Genomic DNA, 17357 nt, shown 5'->3' with positions numbered 1-17357 from the left:
TTATGATTGGCATAGCTCGTCTATCCATCATGAGCTGCCTCTTATTCTGACTCAAAATAGAAGGATATGTTCCTAGATGTAAATCCTCAAGACTAAGATTTTACTTCCCATATATTGGTCTCCAATGTAAGGGCAATTGCTATGTCTCCACAAACACAGTGCTTCACAAAAAACCATTTAATGGCGGCTGGATAAAACTACTATCATAAATGAATCCTCCTAAGGCCAAAGGTTGTTCCAAATACTTTACTCTTCCGTAAACAAATACCATTGGGTCCTCAAAATCAAAATAACTCCAAATACAAAGAATACAATTCCTCAACCTTTAATACCCTTCCTCGTACTACTGAAAGGCATACTATATCTACACTGATATGAATAATAATACTCCTAATGAGAATTGTTACTCTTATCAACTGGGTAACAATTCAGCTTCCGAACTGAACTATCGTGCAAAACCACAATCACCAACAACAAGAACTCACTTATATCCAACAGCGTACAAGTTACAAACCTCAATAACTTGTCATTACCTAAAATAACAGTAATGCACTAATACCATCAGTAGCAATCCAATCAAACTTAACTAAGTTTAACAATATAGAGGTCCTAGTAATATACTAGTGATGATGCCAACTCCTTCAGTTCCTAGGGAGTCAGCATTTGTGCCTCCCTGAGTGACAGCTTAAAATCTAATGGGTAAGTGCACTTGCTGCTATTGTTGATGTCTAAGCATGTCAGTCAACATGCGTACAGCTTCAACTAATCCTCCATCCATCAGGGAACTCTGATTTTCCTGATTGATGTCTCTCTCAAGGTTCCAAGGTATCCTACCATGAGTCATGTGTCACTTCTCGAAACACACAAGTGCACTTATAAAAACCACGTACTATCTCTTATACTTCAAGAAATTCAAGCCTAATGAAGACTAAAATTTCAAGCCTAGTATTTGGTGCATTTCCTAAGGACATGTGGATATACAACCCAGAGACGTATTGCTCTGATACCACCCTGTGACGCCCCCAGATTTCTGTTTAGGATCGGATGGACATCCGAAGCGTCGAGACATGCAACACAAGATTACCTGCCCCCGTTCATGACATATAAGACGCAATGTTCCTAACATGCTTCTAGCATTATGCAATATTCGTAGCGGATATTTTTTTTTTAGCAATACTATGCACCAAACCTATAAAATCCCAAATAGTTAAATCATCATCTAAGCATAATTAACAAAATAAACATCCACAAATTCAGTACGAGTCTTAGAAGGCTATAATCTTAAAAATATGGGAGACCAGACTCCATATTTACATTACCAAAATGCACTATTGAGGAAGTTCGTCGAGTGACTAGTGTAACTCGACTAACGAGGCCAAAATACTATCCAAAAACTAACTATGGAAGCTATAAGCTCCGCGTCATGTATGCGGAGTCTAGTCAACCTCATGTCAGTCAACCAACATCTACTCCCTGCTCTGATCCTGACACATCGCCTACCATTCAAGAAGAATGGTAGTTGGGACTACCATGGTGAGATTTGATTACAAATCTCAGTAAGTTAACAGGAAACTCCCACACAGTTTAATGATGCATGCATGGCAGTAAAAGCATGAATGCATAATTAAATTCGTAAGTAAGCATAACATAACTCGATATATAGCATGGCATAACTGACATAACCTGAACTGAAACATGAACCTAACTTGACTTGACATGACATGAACTTGAACTTAAAACATAACATGGACTAGCAACATAACAAGAACGTAAACTTGAGACATAACATAGACTTGAAACATAGCATGAACGTGAACATACATAACATAAACATGAACTTGAACTTAACACAAACCTGAGCATAACATGATATAAACGTGAACTTGAGACATAATGAACATGAACATAACATAACATGGACGTGAACTTGAACATAACATGTACATGAACATAACATGACATGAACGTGAACTTAAAACATAACGTGAACATGAACATAACATAGCATGAACATGAGCTTGAACATAACATAACTTGAACATGAACTTGAACATAACATGACAGCAGATTTTACTCCTTCACCATAGTACTCGGCAATGCATAGCCTTGACCGCAGTACCAGGCAGTGCATATCATCCTTTTGTAGTATAGCAGATTATACTCCTTCACCATAGTACTTGGCAGTGCATAGCCTTGACCACAGTACCAGGCAGCGCGTATTACCTTGACCGTAACATATTGCTTATTCTTAACTCCTTGACATAAACTTGGACTCTTGTTCAATTGACTTAATTAATAACAAGACCATATGGGTGTTACACAGGTCCCTTTGAGTCGTGTGTCCCTGTCAATTACCGCATCATAACACAGGTATCTACCCTAATTATGAGTGCGTTAATACGTACTTCACAGTTATTGTGGCTCCACGTATTCTACGTGTCACAATTGCTATATCTCACGTAGTGTATGCTCCACAGTTGTTGTGGCCCCATACTTCATATTCTACAGTTGTTGTGGCCCCATGAACTGTTTGTGCCACACTTGTTGTGAACACACGTAAAATAAAATATGGCACCATCGGTGTTAGTGCCTGGCGCGCTCTGGTGACCAATTAATTAGGCTCAATTCGCAACCTGTTGACTATACTTCGTCAAGCCAGGGAATTTCACACCTATTTAGACACTCTAGTGTGAACAAAGGAGTTCCACTAGGATATTACCCCATTCTAGCACTTAGGGTCATGATTGACATGAATAACTTAACATGAGCGTGATCCGAAACTTAACTTAACATAAACTTGATCTGACTTCTTTACTTAGCATGACATACTTGCAATAGTGAATACTACATGATATGACATACATGTAAAATATGGCATACTTATAACATATAGCAATACGTGACAGAATAGATTGTGTAATAGATAAATATTCGTGACAAAATAAATCATGCATAGCAGATAAACATGTAATGACGTGGCATAGAATGACATATATGATAACATGCAAACATAAATTGTAGTTTCCTTACCCATCATACATATGCAGTAAACTAATAGTAAGTTAGAAGCTAACTTACCTCGTTTGTTGCGTTCTAGAAAACAAAGCGTGAAACACGAGGAACTGTAAGAAGATATTATAAAAGTTAGAAATTTAATTACTAACAATTAGAAATGTGCAAAAGAGACAACTTAGAGTAAAATGACCATTTTACCCTCTACATGTGGAAAAATGACCATTTTACCCCTAACTTAAGGATTTCACATCCTAACTCCAACAATTTCCAAAATTTACATTCCTCATGTAAATTTTATCCTAAACTCAAATATCAATTCATAAAAAAATAAAACAAATCACAACTAAAGAAAACACACTATGACCAAAACATCCATAGGCCATTTCTCTTGATTTTTGTTGCAATTCCTTCCAACTTCAAAACTCATGCTTAAACCAAACATTTGCAATAAATATCTTCCTATCCTAAAACATTCATTTAAAAAAGCTAATAATCAACACCAAATGTTTTTGTAAAAAGATCTAAACACTTGAATCACAAGCTTTGTCCCTAAATCAAAACATCTCCAATAATTCCAAACAAATCAAATCTTACTTCTAACATATTCATAGCATCATCCTAAGATCAACCATGTTTTAAATCATCAAACTAGAGTCACGAAAATCATAAAAGAACACTTGAAGTTTTTGGTTTTACACTTAGCCCAAAAACAGAAACTTTTTTCTCAACTAGCTTTGATAAATCTCTTGATCAATGGAAGAAGGTGAGATTTTCGAAATGGAGCATCACATGGTTTAAAAATGTGTCCTAAAGAATATCCAACCATAAAACTTAAAATCATATGGCTAAAGATCAAATCACGAAATATGCAAACTTGCTCCAAATAAAAACTATTTTTCCACTTTCAGTTTTCAAGTTTCTAGATCTAAGAAAATCTATCATCAAAAACTTTAGTCATGCAACAAAACTTCAATCCAAACTCTTAAACACATGCTAACAACACTCCATAAAAGTTTTGGACCAAGATATTTCCATTAGCTTGGTCAAAAATTCCAAAACACAACATACTCTCCAGTTTCACATCTAGAATGAGCTTTCCATGGTTAAAAATACTTTCGACCAACCAAATGACCATGAAATGATACAAATAATATATCTATGGAAACTAGACTCAAATATGAACAATTGTTATAAAGGATTCATAATTTGAAAATACTTACAAAGGGTTGAAAAGCTCCACGCAAAAAGACCCAGAAATCTGTCTGAGAGATCTTCTGGGTTTCTCTCTAAGAACGGGGTGAAGAAGTTATGAAAAGAAAGGAAGTGTGTCTTTCAAGACTCAAGGATTTGGTAGTGGGGAGATATGGACTTGAATGACCTTGATTGGAGGTGGCTATGTGACATAAAGTGGAGAATAGTGAGGGGCAAAAGACAGCCTGCAGAAGCTACGAGGTATGGAGGTTGATGGGGTGGGTTTCTCCATATCATCACGGCACTATTGGGTGTAGCCAAGGGCAGTGAATGGTCTACCATGTGGGGGAGGAAACTTCTTCAAGAAGCCTTACCAAGGTGGCCAAATTCGTGGGCCTTGGTGCGCCTCAACCAAATGGGCTTCAATTTGGGGTTTAAAGAGGGTTTGGTTAGGGTTTGAGATGCTATCAATCCCAAATTCAATTTTTCTTAGCCCATTCAAATTTTCAAGGTTTAAAAGGTTGGATAATGATTTCATAACAATAATTTGAGAAATTAATAGCATGTGGTAGTGATTTAATCAAGTGATTAAACACAATACTAGAAATTGGATCAAAGAGGGTTTGAAGGCCAACTTTAGGGTTTGGGGAAACCGTTTAGGATTTTGGTTTTAACCAAACTTTTGGGGTTTTTCAATTGAATTCCAACCATTTAGGGTTTTACTAGGGTTGAAACCCTCTTTGATCTGGCTCAAACTGGTTGATCAGATGAAAGAAGGTTTTGCTTAGGTGACATGACCTCACACCTTGATTTCCTTCACAAATCCATCTAATGGTTCCTCTTTGTGCCAAGTGTCTAATATTCACTATGTGTGGCTAAGATCTTGCCAAGTGTCCAAATAAAACTTCTCTAACTTAATTTGAACATTTCACACTGTGATTTTGAAAACACTACACTTAGTACGCTTATCGAGGTTACTATTCACTCCAAAAAAAGCATAATAAACTTAGTACGAAAAAATTCTAAATATTCATATTAACCTACAGTGAAAATCGTTTACCAAAACTCAACCCCGAAGTGCCCCTAAAAAAGATTTCATAGTTTCGAACACGCATTTCGTCCGAAATTATGAAAATGAGTTATTGTGTCATAAAATCGTAAATATTCAACTGAGTCTAGTGGCGTAGACTATAACATATTATGACACTTTTAACTACCTCAAACAAATAAAATCGCATTTCTAGCACTATAGTGAGTGATAACACTGACTATGTTGACAGACTAAAACCTTTGCGACTAGTCAATTTGTGAAAACTTATGGAGTTTTCATGAGGTTCCTAAAGTCTATAGAAATTCCACCATTTAATTTCTAGCGGGCTGTTACAATAGTAACATGAGTATAAGCATGCATTCCAATCATTTTTGGATCACAATATGGAATATCCAAATTAGTCTAGAGAATCTCATTTAGACACTTGGCAAGATCTTAGCCACCCTTGGTGAATAGCATAGGACATTTGGCACCAAGAAGAACCATGAAATGAAAATATGAAGGAAATGAAGGAAAAATAAGCTTTGTGATCATGCCACCTAAGCCAAACACTTCCATCCAATCATTCATTTTTGTGTCAAACCAAAGAGGGTTTCAATCCTAGTGAATCCTGAAATACTTGAGATCCAATTGAAATCCAAAATTATTGGTGAAAATTGAAACCCTAAATGGTTTTCCCAAACCCCAATAGTTACCCCAAACCCTAAATGATAATTGGTTTTAGTTTAGTATTTAATCACTTGATTAAATTACTTCCACATGCTATTAACCATTTAAATTCATATCATCACACCCTTATCATTTTTTTTATACCATAGTATTTTCATTGGGCTAAAAAAAAATTAGATTTGTGCTTGATAGAGATCCAAACCCCAAACAAACATTATTGAAACCCCAAATCAGGGCTACTCGGTTTAAGACCATTAGGGCACAAGAAATTGCACCACCAATGCAAAGTTTCTAGAGGAATTTTCCCCCTACCATGAGTGTACTTTCCCTACCCAAGTCTACCTCAAAGAGTGCTTGGATGAGAGGCCAAAAAGCAACCTTAAAACCATCACCCTTCATGGGCAACGATAACCCAAAACCATGGGTATTATAGCACAAGATTTGCATCACTTTTGGTTGAAAACCCATCACTAAAAGTCATCCTCACTTCCCTCTCAAGCAATCCAATAGTATAAGTGTTATCCATGGATATTCCCCTAGTATTTTGTCACTCTGGAAACAATTTCTTGGAGAGAACTCAATGAGAAGCTTCAGAGAGCTTTCTTGGCTTTTCTTGCTTGAATTTTTCAAAGCCTTCGAAAGTAGATTCTTACTAAATTCTCTTGACATAATTTGTTCCTCATCAAGTCTTTTTGTGATTTTTTTATGAGGTTTTAATTGGTGAAAAGTCTGTGTAAGCATACAAACATCATACTGGGCAATAAACTGAACAGTGCGTGGTTCTTTGTTTTTTTTTTATGATGTTTTTGAAAATATCTTGGTCCAATATTTTTATGGTTTAGAGTTAACATATTAACATGAAATTTGGATTTTAATTCATTCCATATTGATAGTTTTTACCAACAATTTCGCATGATATGAGACAGTTGGAAACTGGAGGTGTAAAAATAGTTTGTGTTTTGAGTAAGCTTGGATCTTTTGCTGTGAAAACATGCTCCTATGACTTTGATATTCATATATGTCACTCTTAGGACTTTTATATATGTGTTGTAATGTTATTTTGAAGATTTATGGTGTTGATCTTGAGGATATGAACTTTTATGCATGTTGAGGTTCGATTAGGTCTTATACTTGAGGATCACTATTGGATTTGTGTTTCTATGCAATTTTTGCAATTTGATCTTTGGTTTGATGCTTAGATATATTTTAGTACATGAATAGGAAGCATATGATGTTTTTCCTTGATGTTTTACTTCCTGGAAAATTCGGATCTAGTGGTTTGAAAAAAAAATCAAAACATATAGTACGTTATTTTGTGACTTTTGTTGTTTTGGTTTAATTTTTTAAAGAATTATAGTCCTTAGGATTGTTTTATGAACATATTTAGAGTATTTCTATGAACTTTGGAATTCCTTGGAGTTTATTGGAAAGGAAATAGTCTGATTTGATCAAAGAGTTGTTTGATTTGGTGTTTTAGCATATGCTTAGCATGAGGAGTTTATGCATTTTGTAGAATGTATGTTTTATGGTCTTAGTGTGATTTTAAATTATAGGATATGATTTTTTATGTTCCATGTTTCAGTTTTAGCATAAAAGTTGGAGTTTGAAAGAATTGTAACAAAAATCAAGGATTTTAGTCTTAGTGTGTTTCGGCCCATCTTGGTTCTTATAGTTATATTTTGATTTAAAATTTTCTAATTAGATATTTGGATTTAGGATAAATTTACAAAAAGAATATGAATTTTGGTGAGTTTTGGAGTTAGGGTGTGAAATTCTTAAGTTAGGGGTAAAATGGTTATTTTTCCATAAGTTAGGGGTAAAATGGTAATTGTTATCTAATTCAGTATTTTCATTTTTATAAGTTTACTAGTAAGGATTTTCTAACCTTTAGAAATGTCTCCTTATAGTTTATGTTACTCACGCTTAAATTCCTCACGTTTCAATCACTGTAAGTTAGCATTTAACTTACTGTCAGGATATCGTCTATTTGTGTTGGTAAGAGAATAGTTATTAATATTCTTATGCTCTTATACATGTCACATTATGCTATGTCACTCAAAATTTATCTATTACATGATTCGCAATGTCACGAAATGTTTATATGTTTCATGTTATGCCAAGTCATCCATCACATGTACATGTCATGTTATATTATGTAATGTCTCCTGTCATTTCATTTCACATCACATCATGTCTTGAGTAAAAGGTATGTCACAAATACTTTCCCATTCAATCATGGCTAGGATACTCGTGGCATAATCATTATGATTGTCTGAGTATCTCCATTGATAATTCACACAAGGTACTTCTGGCATAATCATTCTGATTGTTAGAGTACCTATACCAAAATGCTCATGGTGATATCATTGTGATTATTAGAGTATTTTCATTAAAGCTAGTACTAGGTACTCCTGACATAATCATTTGATTGTTAGGGAATCTCATTTTAAATACTCAATGCGTAATCATTCTGATTGTTTAAGTATCTCTAACGGAATATATTAGGTGAGATTATTCTGATTGTTCTCTATTCCTAACAAAAAAACTGACAAAATCATTCAGATTGTCAACATTTATGTTTAGTTTCACATTCAGTTCATGTTAAGTTTCAGTTCATAATAAGTTCAATTCATGTCACGTTCATGTCAGTTTCAGTTTTTGTTCAACTCATAACCAAGTTAGATTCAAGTTTCAGTTACATGTTCAGTTTCATGTTATGTTATTTCACATTTAGTTCAAGTTCATGTCTGTTCAATATCAAATTCACTTCAATTCAGTTCAGTTCATATCAGTTCAATTTATGTTTGAACATTTCATGTTATTTGTTAAGTCACGTCAAATTTATTCATCTTCATGTTGGCATTCCTATTTTTAATGTCATGCATGCGTCTATACATGCTAGTTAAAGTTATTTGTTAAATTGTTGAGATTTTTAATCAAATCTCACTTGGTAGTCCCAAATATAATTCCCTCTAGAATGCTAGATCATGTGCCAGGATTAGGTGACGCTGCTGATGGTTGACTCGAGAAGGTTGATTAGGCGTCAATATAACAATGCTGAGCTTATTGCCTTGATGCTCCTTTTCATCGATAGTATGTTGGCTTCTTTGACCGAGTTGCGTGAGATACTCGAAAGACTATATATTTTAGTAGTCTTTACATGTACTTAAGGAGTGCTATCTCTAGTACTCATGATGTTACAGATCCTTGGACATACACTGTAACTTTTTAACGTCTATTATGTGGCTTTTATGAAGTATGTTTATATTTTTGGGATTACTTTTGGTACATAATATTGCTTAAAGACAAAAAATTATCTACTACAAATATTGCATATTGTTAGATGCATGCTAGGTGCATTGCATCTTTAATTGTCATGAACGAAAGCAGGTAACACAATGTTGCATGTCCCGCATGTCAAGACACTTCAAAGTTCACCAAATCTCAAGCGGAATCTAGGGGCATCATACTTCTAGAGCAGTTAGAACCTTCTTCGATGGCGAATTCTTCAACAACACGTCTCATCCCTTCCAAAAGTGAGCCGCCCTTGTGGAATCTTCCACACCCTTAGAACCTGATTTACAACTTAGTGCATTGGTGATTAAGTTTGCCTTTTCCGAGTGATACTTGATGGTTTCCAACCATCTCTATTGCCTCATATTGAGGTTCCTTTGGGTGAAGAGGTGTTTCAAACTCTTATGGTCCGTGTACATCTCACACTCTTCACGGTACAGGTAGTGTCGCCAAATCTTGAAGGCAAACACTATGACTGCTAGTTCCAGGTCGTGGGTAGGATAATTCTTCTTATGGTCCTTCAACTGTCTGGATGCATATGCCAACCCTTCCCTCTTACATTAGAGGATGCAACCTAATCCAAATTTGAATGCATCGCTAAACACCACTATTGGTTTTTGACATTTGGGCAAAGCTAAAACAGGGGTTGTGGTCAATCTCCTCTTAAGTTCTGCAAAACTCCACTCACATTGTCATTCCAAGCGAATTTAATGTTCTTCCTAGTTAATGTTGTGAGAGGACTTGACAACCTAGAGAATCCTTCCATGAACCTTCAATAGTAAGCAACTAAGCCCAAGAAACTCCTCACCTCATGTGCCTCAATCTTTCTTGTGTCAAGTGTGACTCCTTCTTTGGATATCGCATGACCAAGGAACTTCATTTCTTCTACCAGAACTCACACTTTTTTAGCTTGGCGAACAATTGATGGTCCTTGAGTCTTTCCAATACTAGTCTCAAATGATCCTTGTGATGCTTAGCATTCCTGAAATACACTAGTATATCATCTATGAACACCAGCACAAACAAAACTAGAAACTACCAAAACACCTTACTCATAATTTCCATAAATGTGATGGCCCCAATTCCCTACTTGGCATGTAACGGAGTCTTGGAGTGTTGGGAAATGCTACACAAGGTTAGATATCCACATTTATGACAGTTAATATGCAATGCATCATAGAATGCAACTAGCAGTATGCAATAATCACAGTGGAATAAGGGTGACTAAATATAACGTATGCCAGAATGAACTAAAACATCCCAATAGCATTAATATTCATAATGACTTCAAACAATAAGGTAGCTCATCCTCAATACAAAATACTTCAAATAATATGTCTCCATGATTATATCAACTCATTCATACACTCTAAGTGTGAAAAGTTAGAACTATGAACATCAAAATAAGATCTAATTTTCGATTGAGGTCTTGATCCTGTTCAATCTATCGGATCCAATGGTCCATCATGTTCGTCGTCGTCTGGTCCTGATACAACTTCTATTATCCCGAGTAGAATGATAATGGGTCCACGAGGGTGAGATTTACTTGAAATCTCAGTGAGTTAAATAACCAACGTGCACAAAGGTAAGTTATGCATGATAAATGATAAACATGAAATGCATGCTATGCAAAAAATCAGTATTTGTCTTCCATTCCGATTCTTCAACTTTTACAGAGAACACTTTTCAATTCATCTTTCAAAATATAACATTTCATCATCATTAAGCATCATTAATGATTATATTAACATTAACATCCTAATGTATGGTATCATCACAGTTCCCATATGCATTATGAGTACCTGCTAGGGACCATAGTATGACTCATGTTGAAACTATGTTGTTTGTAGACTCATTATCAATGCATTGGTCACATAACATTATCATCATTCTAACATCATAATATCATAACATATACACCCACCAGCTTTAGATGTCATAAAATTTGACTTCACTCTAGCGTTTTTTAAAAAGAACCAATTCGAAGCTCGTTGACTATTCTTCGTCAATTCAGGGATTACCACTCCATTTTTACTCCCTCCAAAGTTGACAGAGGAGTTCTACAAGGATAAATCCTCATCCTAACCTATGGGGTCACGACAAAAATTAAGTTTTCATGCTATGCTTGTGAATATTTTTCATGACATTCGTTTGTAAATATGCTTCATGTGAAAATGCGAATATTGTATAACATGCTCAAATGATGAAAGTTGCACATGTCATATAAGCAAGTATTCATGTACTCAATGTATCATATAACATGATATTTCATGCTCAAATGAAATTTATATAATGAATGTGGCATTTGTCAATAAGTCATAAATAAATTATCAAAGTTTAAGTTAGAGGCCAACTTACAAATTGTTCAAGTTTGGAAAATTGTAGTGGCTATAGACAGGGTTATACTAAGTTAGGATTTGAGCTTCTAAGGAAGATGTTCATAATCAAAAGGGTTAAAAAATAGATATTTACAAAAATACCCCTAAACTTTCCAAAATTGCCACTAAGGTCCGAAATCTTTACTATTTGCAAATGAGCCCCATAATTTACCAAACTTCATAAACCTCATAGTATCTATGTTTTAAAACCATCTATGCCCTTAGAAGTTTAAGAATCAATGTGTAACTATGCTAATCACACCCAACTCATGGCAAGCATTCCATTAATGGTTAAGTGTGATTTCAACTAATTAACCCACATGGATGCATGTGTACTCAATTTCATCAAGTGTGACGCCGGACAGAATAGCTATTATCCTGCATACTAGTTCCAACAGATGATTCACAGGAGAAAAGTCACCCAAAACCAGACATAAAAGTCTCTAGGGTTTAACTGAATATTATCAAATCAAGCAATAATGAAAATCAGACCACAAGCCAGACTGTTATAGCCAAAAATCATGTTTATCCGAATTTTTCCAAAAATAGCAAAATCTTGAAAATCACTCCAAATTGAAATTTGAAATAAAATAAGCAATCTGCAAAAAATCAGCCCAAATCAAGTTTAAAATGACTTCCTAACTGACAAGCGAAATATTACCATAAATAGTAAAAAATAACTAAAACTAGTGATTCGGAGGGGAAAACAGCAGAATTTGAGATAAATGACTTCCTATGCTCGATATGGACAGCATGCACGCCGAAAAGAGCTTTCCGAATTGGGGTCTTATGCGCGATTCCGACACCCGTAGCCAAAGTTATGGCCAAAAGACTGAAATGCACTCAAAACGGCTCCAATGAGGAACATATCACAATCGATTCCCGCCTTTGCGCTGATCTGCCAACTCATGGTATCTCAGTGCCATCAAGGTGCAATCTAACAGCTCAGCATCATCTGTCTCGGATCCTCTTGCACCAAAGTGCCATCAATAATTACAGCTTTAATGACAAATTAAAAACTTAGGTGCAGGTCATACAAGTTTATCCCAACACTTGAACATGGCTCAAGACCTTAATCACCACTAAACCATCCATTAAGCATGCATGATGTTCCTAAACATAAGGCTTTTCTAAATGCACATTATTATTATTATTATGATAACAAAGTAGACATTTTATTCATCAAACTCAAACATTACAAATTTGAATCAACCCAAATATTTTGGGAAATACATTTCGGAATTAAGTCCCACCAAATAATAAGATCATCAAGATTCCATGCAAACCGAGCCAATGCATGAGCAACTCCATTAGCTTCACGTCCCCTATGATGAAGACACCAAGTTGGAAACCTTTGGAACAAGTTTTTGATTTCTTGAACCAAGCCACCCCACAAAGTTGTAGAATATCCTTCCTTTTCCAATTCTTGGACTGCTAACAAGGCATCAGACTCTACTCTTAGTTCTGTAATTCCTAGAGGTATGCATAGTTGCAAGCCCCTTAAGATAGCTAGCAATTCAATCCCCCTTGGATTGACCACAACAACTTCTGATTTACTAGCAGCAAATAGCACCTTCCCTTCATGATCACGCAACACAACTCCAACACCATATTTACATTGAGCACTAAAGAGAGCTCCATCAACATTGAGTTTCAACACACTTGCAGGGGAGGCTACCAATTGCACTTGTATTTTTGTTGAATCTATATAGCCTCTACTGCTGCATTATGTTCCTAGTAGGGAGTAAAAGCATGCTCCATGACTTGCTCAGTTGACAGAATATTTCCTTCATATATTCTTTGATTTCTTCTATACCAAAGCCCCCATGCTAGAAGGAACAACCTCTCCACTTCTCCTACTATTCTTCTTTTGATAACAGATATGGCCATTTATGTAAACTACATCCTGGTTGTTGCTTCTTTTATAGAAGGAAAAAATTGCACCCAATAGTCAATGGTATAGGGACAAAAGACCAGTGCATGGTTTAAATCTTCATCTTCTGCTTGACACCATTGATAGTTAGCCTTATCTATTACTCATCTAGTCTTCAGAGTTTTAAAGGTAGGAAGGATATTTTTACACACTCTCCATGCAAACACCTTGACTCTTTGAGGAACATGTCTTCTGCAGCACTTGAACTTCCGGCCTCCTCTCTGTTTTGCTCCAAAGAACTGAAAAAACATAAGCACTTTTTACACTAAAGCTCCCACTCTTCTCAAGCTCCCATATAAGTAAATCTGGCACATTGTCTAATGGAAATCTTATACTTAGCACCTCATTTGCCTCTCTTGCTAGCAGTACACTTCTCACCTTCTCAATATCCCAACTGCTATAATCCTCCTTGATAAGAGAAGCCACCATCGGTAAATCAGTTGCAGCAGGTATGTCAACCAAATTAACAAGCAACTTATGGTTTGGAAGCCAATAATCAGTCCATATGTTGATAAACATACCATTGCCAACCCACTATCTACAACCTTTTTAATAAACTGTGCTTGGTTTCCCATATGCCTCTCCACACATAAGAAGGATTAGCACCCATTCTAGATTCTATAAAACTAAATGTTGGAAAATATCTAGCTTTAAAAACCTTATGAAGAAGAGTGGAATCGTCATTCATTATTTGCCAAACCTGCTTAGCTAGAAGAGCCTTATTGAAAGTTTGAATACATTTGAATCCCATGCCTCCATCCAATTTTGACTCACACAGCTTCCTCCAACTAACCCAACTTAATTTTTTCTCTTCGTTTCTTTGATCCCACTAGAAACTAGCCATCAATCCTTTGAGTTTTGAACAAAGTCACTTAGGTAATTTAAAGCAACTCGTAGTATAAGTAGGGATGGAAAGGGCCACGGCTTTCAACAAAACTTCTTTCCCTCATTGTGATAAGAGTTCTTCTTTTCAGTCTTGTAATTTAGACCAAATTCTATGTTTTAAAGCAGAAAAAGATTGATATTTACCTCTTCCAATCATAGGTGGCAACCCTAAGTATTTATCATATTGTTGAAAACGAGTGACACCCCAAAACTGCATGATCTCCATTCTTTGAGTTAAGGGAACATTATGACTAAACACCATAGAAGTCTTCTCTCAATTAATCTTTTGTCCTGAGGCTTTCTCATAGATATCAAGCCTATGTTGCAAGGTTAAACAAGATTACATAGTAGCTCTACAAAAAAGAACACTATCATATGCAAATAAGAGATGATTCAGCTTGGGAGCGCCTCTAGATACTCGAACCCCTTCAATCTGTTGATGCACATTTGCCTTGTCCAACAAAGTTATAAGGCCCTTAGTACAAAGAAGAAAGATATAGGGAGAAATGGGATCCCCTTGTTTCAATCCACGAGTTGGAACAACTGGTCCCTTAGGCTCACCATTCACAAGAATTGAAAAAGAGACAGTTGTGACACAAAACATCACCAGCTAAATCCACCTTGAACTAAAACCCATCTACAACATCACCTTTTCAAGAAACTTCTACTCAAGTCTATCGTAAGCCTTACTCATGTCCAACTTCAAAGACATAAAACCATCATTTCCCCTTCTCTTCCTTCTAAGAAAATGCACCATTTCATAGGCCACTAATACATTATCCATAATTAATCTACCCAGAACAAAAGATGTTTGTGAGGGTGAAATTAGCTTGAGCCTATTAGCTAAAATCTTGTAGATCAACTTATATATGACATTACATACGCTAATAGGCCTATAATCAGAAACCAACTCAGGCATTTTCTTTTTAGGGATCAAAGTAACAAAGGTATGATTAATCTCCACAGGAAAGGAACCACTGTTAAGGGCATTCAACACTGCATCAGTGACATCAACTCCAACAACAGACCATAATTTTTTATAAATAAAACAGGGGCCATAGCATTTGGTCCAGGTGCTTTTGTTGAATACATCTCATCTAGTGCCTTGTTCACCTCCTCAGCTATAAAAGTTGCATCAAGTTGTTCCAACATTTGGGCAGTGACTCTACCATTTAGATCTTGCAAAAAATCCATACTACCTAACTCCTCAACAGCAGTAAAAAGAGTCTAGAAGTACTCAGTAATGACTCTATCTCATGCCTCATTATTTTTCCATCTTCCAGCTGGGTCCTTTATCCCTTTTATCAAATTCTTCTTCTTCCTCTAAGATGCTTTATAATGGAAGAAACATGAATTCTTATCTCCCTCAGCTAACCATAGAACCTTTGATCTTTGTTTCCACATGGTCTCACTTCTTTGCAGCCATTGTTGAACTGCGTTTCGTGCCATTTGAATTTGCTGCCTATTAAGAGAAAAAGGATCAGCTTGATGAGCTAATCTAAGCTTTTCCTTAGCCTTATGTAGATTTCGCTGCACATTACCAAAGCTAGATCTATTCCACACTGACAATTTTTCACTACAATGCTCAATCTTCTTCATGATAGTATTCAGTTCTCTCCTTCCTTCAACTGCCTTCCATGCTCCATCAACAACTTGTTTACAGCCAGAAGCTTCCACCCACATTGCCTCAAAATGAAACAATTTCCTTCTTGGTCCCGATTGCACCCCTTCAAACAATTTTAAAATTATAGGCATATGATCATAATAAGCAACTACACCATGGATAACCACAACCATTGGATAAAGAGAATTCCATTCACTAATCATATGACCCTCTTCCCTTCCATTATACCATGTAAATGGATTACCTATAAACCCCAAATCATGCACTTGACATTCTTCAATGACATCTCGAAAGTCCTTCAATTGCCTATCTGGTTTAGCTCTTCCACCATTATTTTCATCATTACTCATAATCTCATTGAAATCTCCTAAAAGAACCCATCCTATATCAGAAGGAATCTTTAGAAACCTCAACAAAGACCATGATTCACTTCTCCTACTCACCTCTAGTCCACCATAAAACCCAATTAGCCACCACAAATCACCATTTACACCTTCCTCAGTAACTTTAGCATGAACATGAGACTTTGAAAAACTTTGATCTTCTACTCTAAAATGCTTCTTCCAATACAAAGCTATCCTCCCACTTCTCCTTTTGCAACTAACAGCTAAACAGCCAAAAAAACCCAGCTTGTACTTCAGTCTTTCCATTGCTCAAGAATGTAACCTTGTTTCTTGTAAAAAGAAAATCTCAAGAGCTTCTTTTCTAACCAAATCAGATAGGATCTAAATTCCCAGTGGGTTCCCAAGCCCATAGGAATTCCAGCTTATAAAACTGATTGAACTCGGCAGGGCTGTTGCACCGCCACTGTCGATCCCAATTGCTTGTTACCCCTCCTATTTTGAGGTTCATTCTGAACATGCACACCATCATCATTAGAGAAAATTGGAAACTTACACTTTTTGTTCTCACCAACATGTAGAGTATCACCTGCACTCTCCTTCATAGATCTCTTTCTCTTAACATCCTCATCAACTCGCATAAAGGATTGTACTGGTACATCATAGGAGGATACTCTAGCTCTTTTCTTCCAAATACTTCTAGTGCACCTTCTCTACAAAGACTTAAGCTTGTACAGGTATAGCATCATCTAGCAGAGCTTCATTTTCATGACCAAGCTTAGCCAAAGTCCCTTGGATAACCTTAAACAACCTAGCAACAGGCCCAACATCAGGCCTAATATGAGATGGTCCATCATGCCCAAGATTACCACCTTTTTGCACTTGTACCTCCACCCCTCCTTCAACTCCAATATTATCAATTAAAGCCATTACAGCATGAGGAACTCCCTGCTACTCATAACAGTTAGTAACTGAT

At 36.0% G+C, this 17357-nt stretch overlaps 1 protein-coding gene across 1 annotated transcript; it reads right to left on the bottom strand.

Moving 5' to 3' along the window:
- Nucleotides 1-15739: 15739 nt before the first annotated feature.
- On the bottom strand, nt 15740-16690 carry LOC122282326. Its single transcript, XM_043094286.1, has one exon. It carries the CDS (start codon nt 16688-16690, stop codon nt 15740-15742), a length of 951 nt encoding a protein of 316 aa, XP_042950220.1.
- Between the last annotated feature and the right edge of the window lie 667 nt (nt 16691-17357).

Source organism: Carya illinoinensis, chromosome 11 (assembly GCF_018687715.1).
Source record: "Carya illinoinensis cultivar Pawnee chromosome 11, C.illinoinensisPawnee_v1, whole genome shotgun sequence".
Lineage (NCBI taxonomy): Eukaryota > Viridiplantae > Streptophyta > Magnoliopsida > Fagales > Juglandaceae > Carya > Carya illinoinensis.
This window is presented reverse-complemented; position numbering and strand designations above follow the sequence as displayed.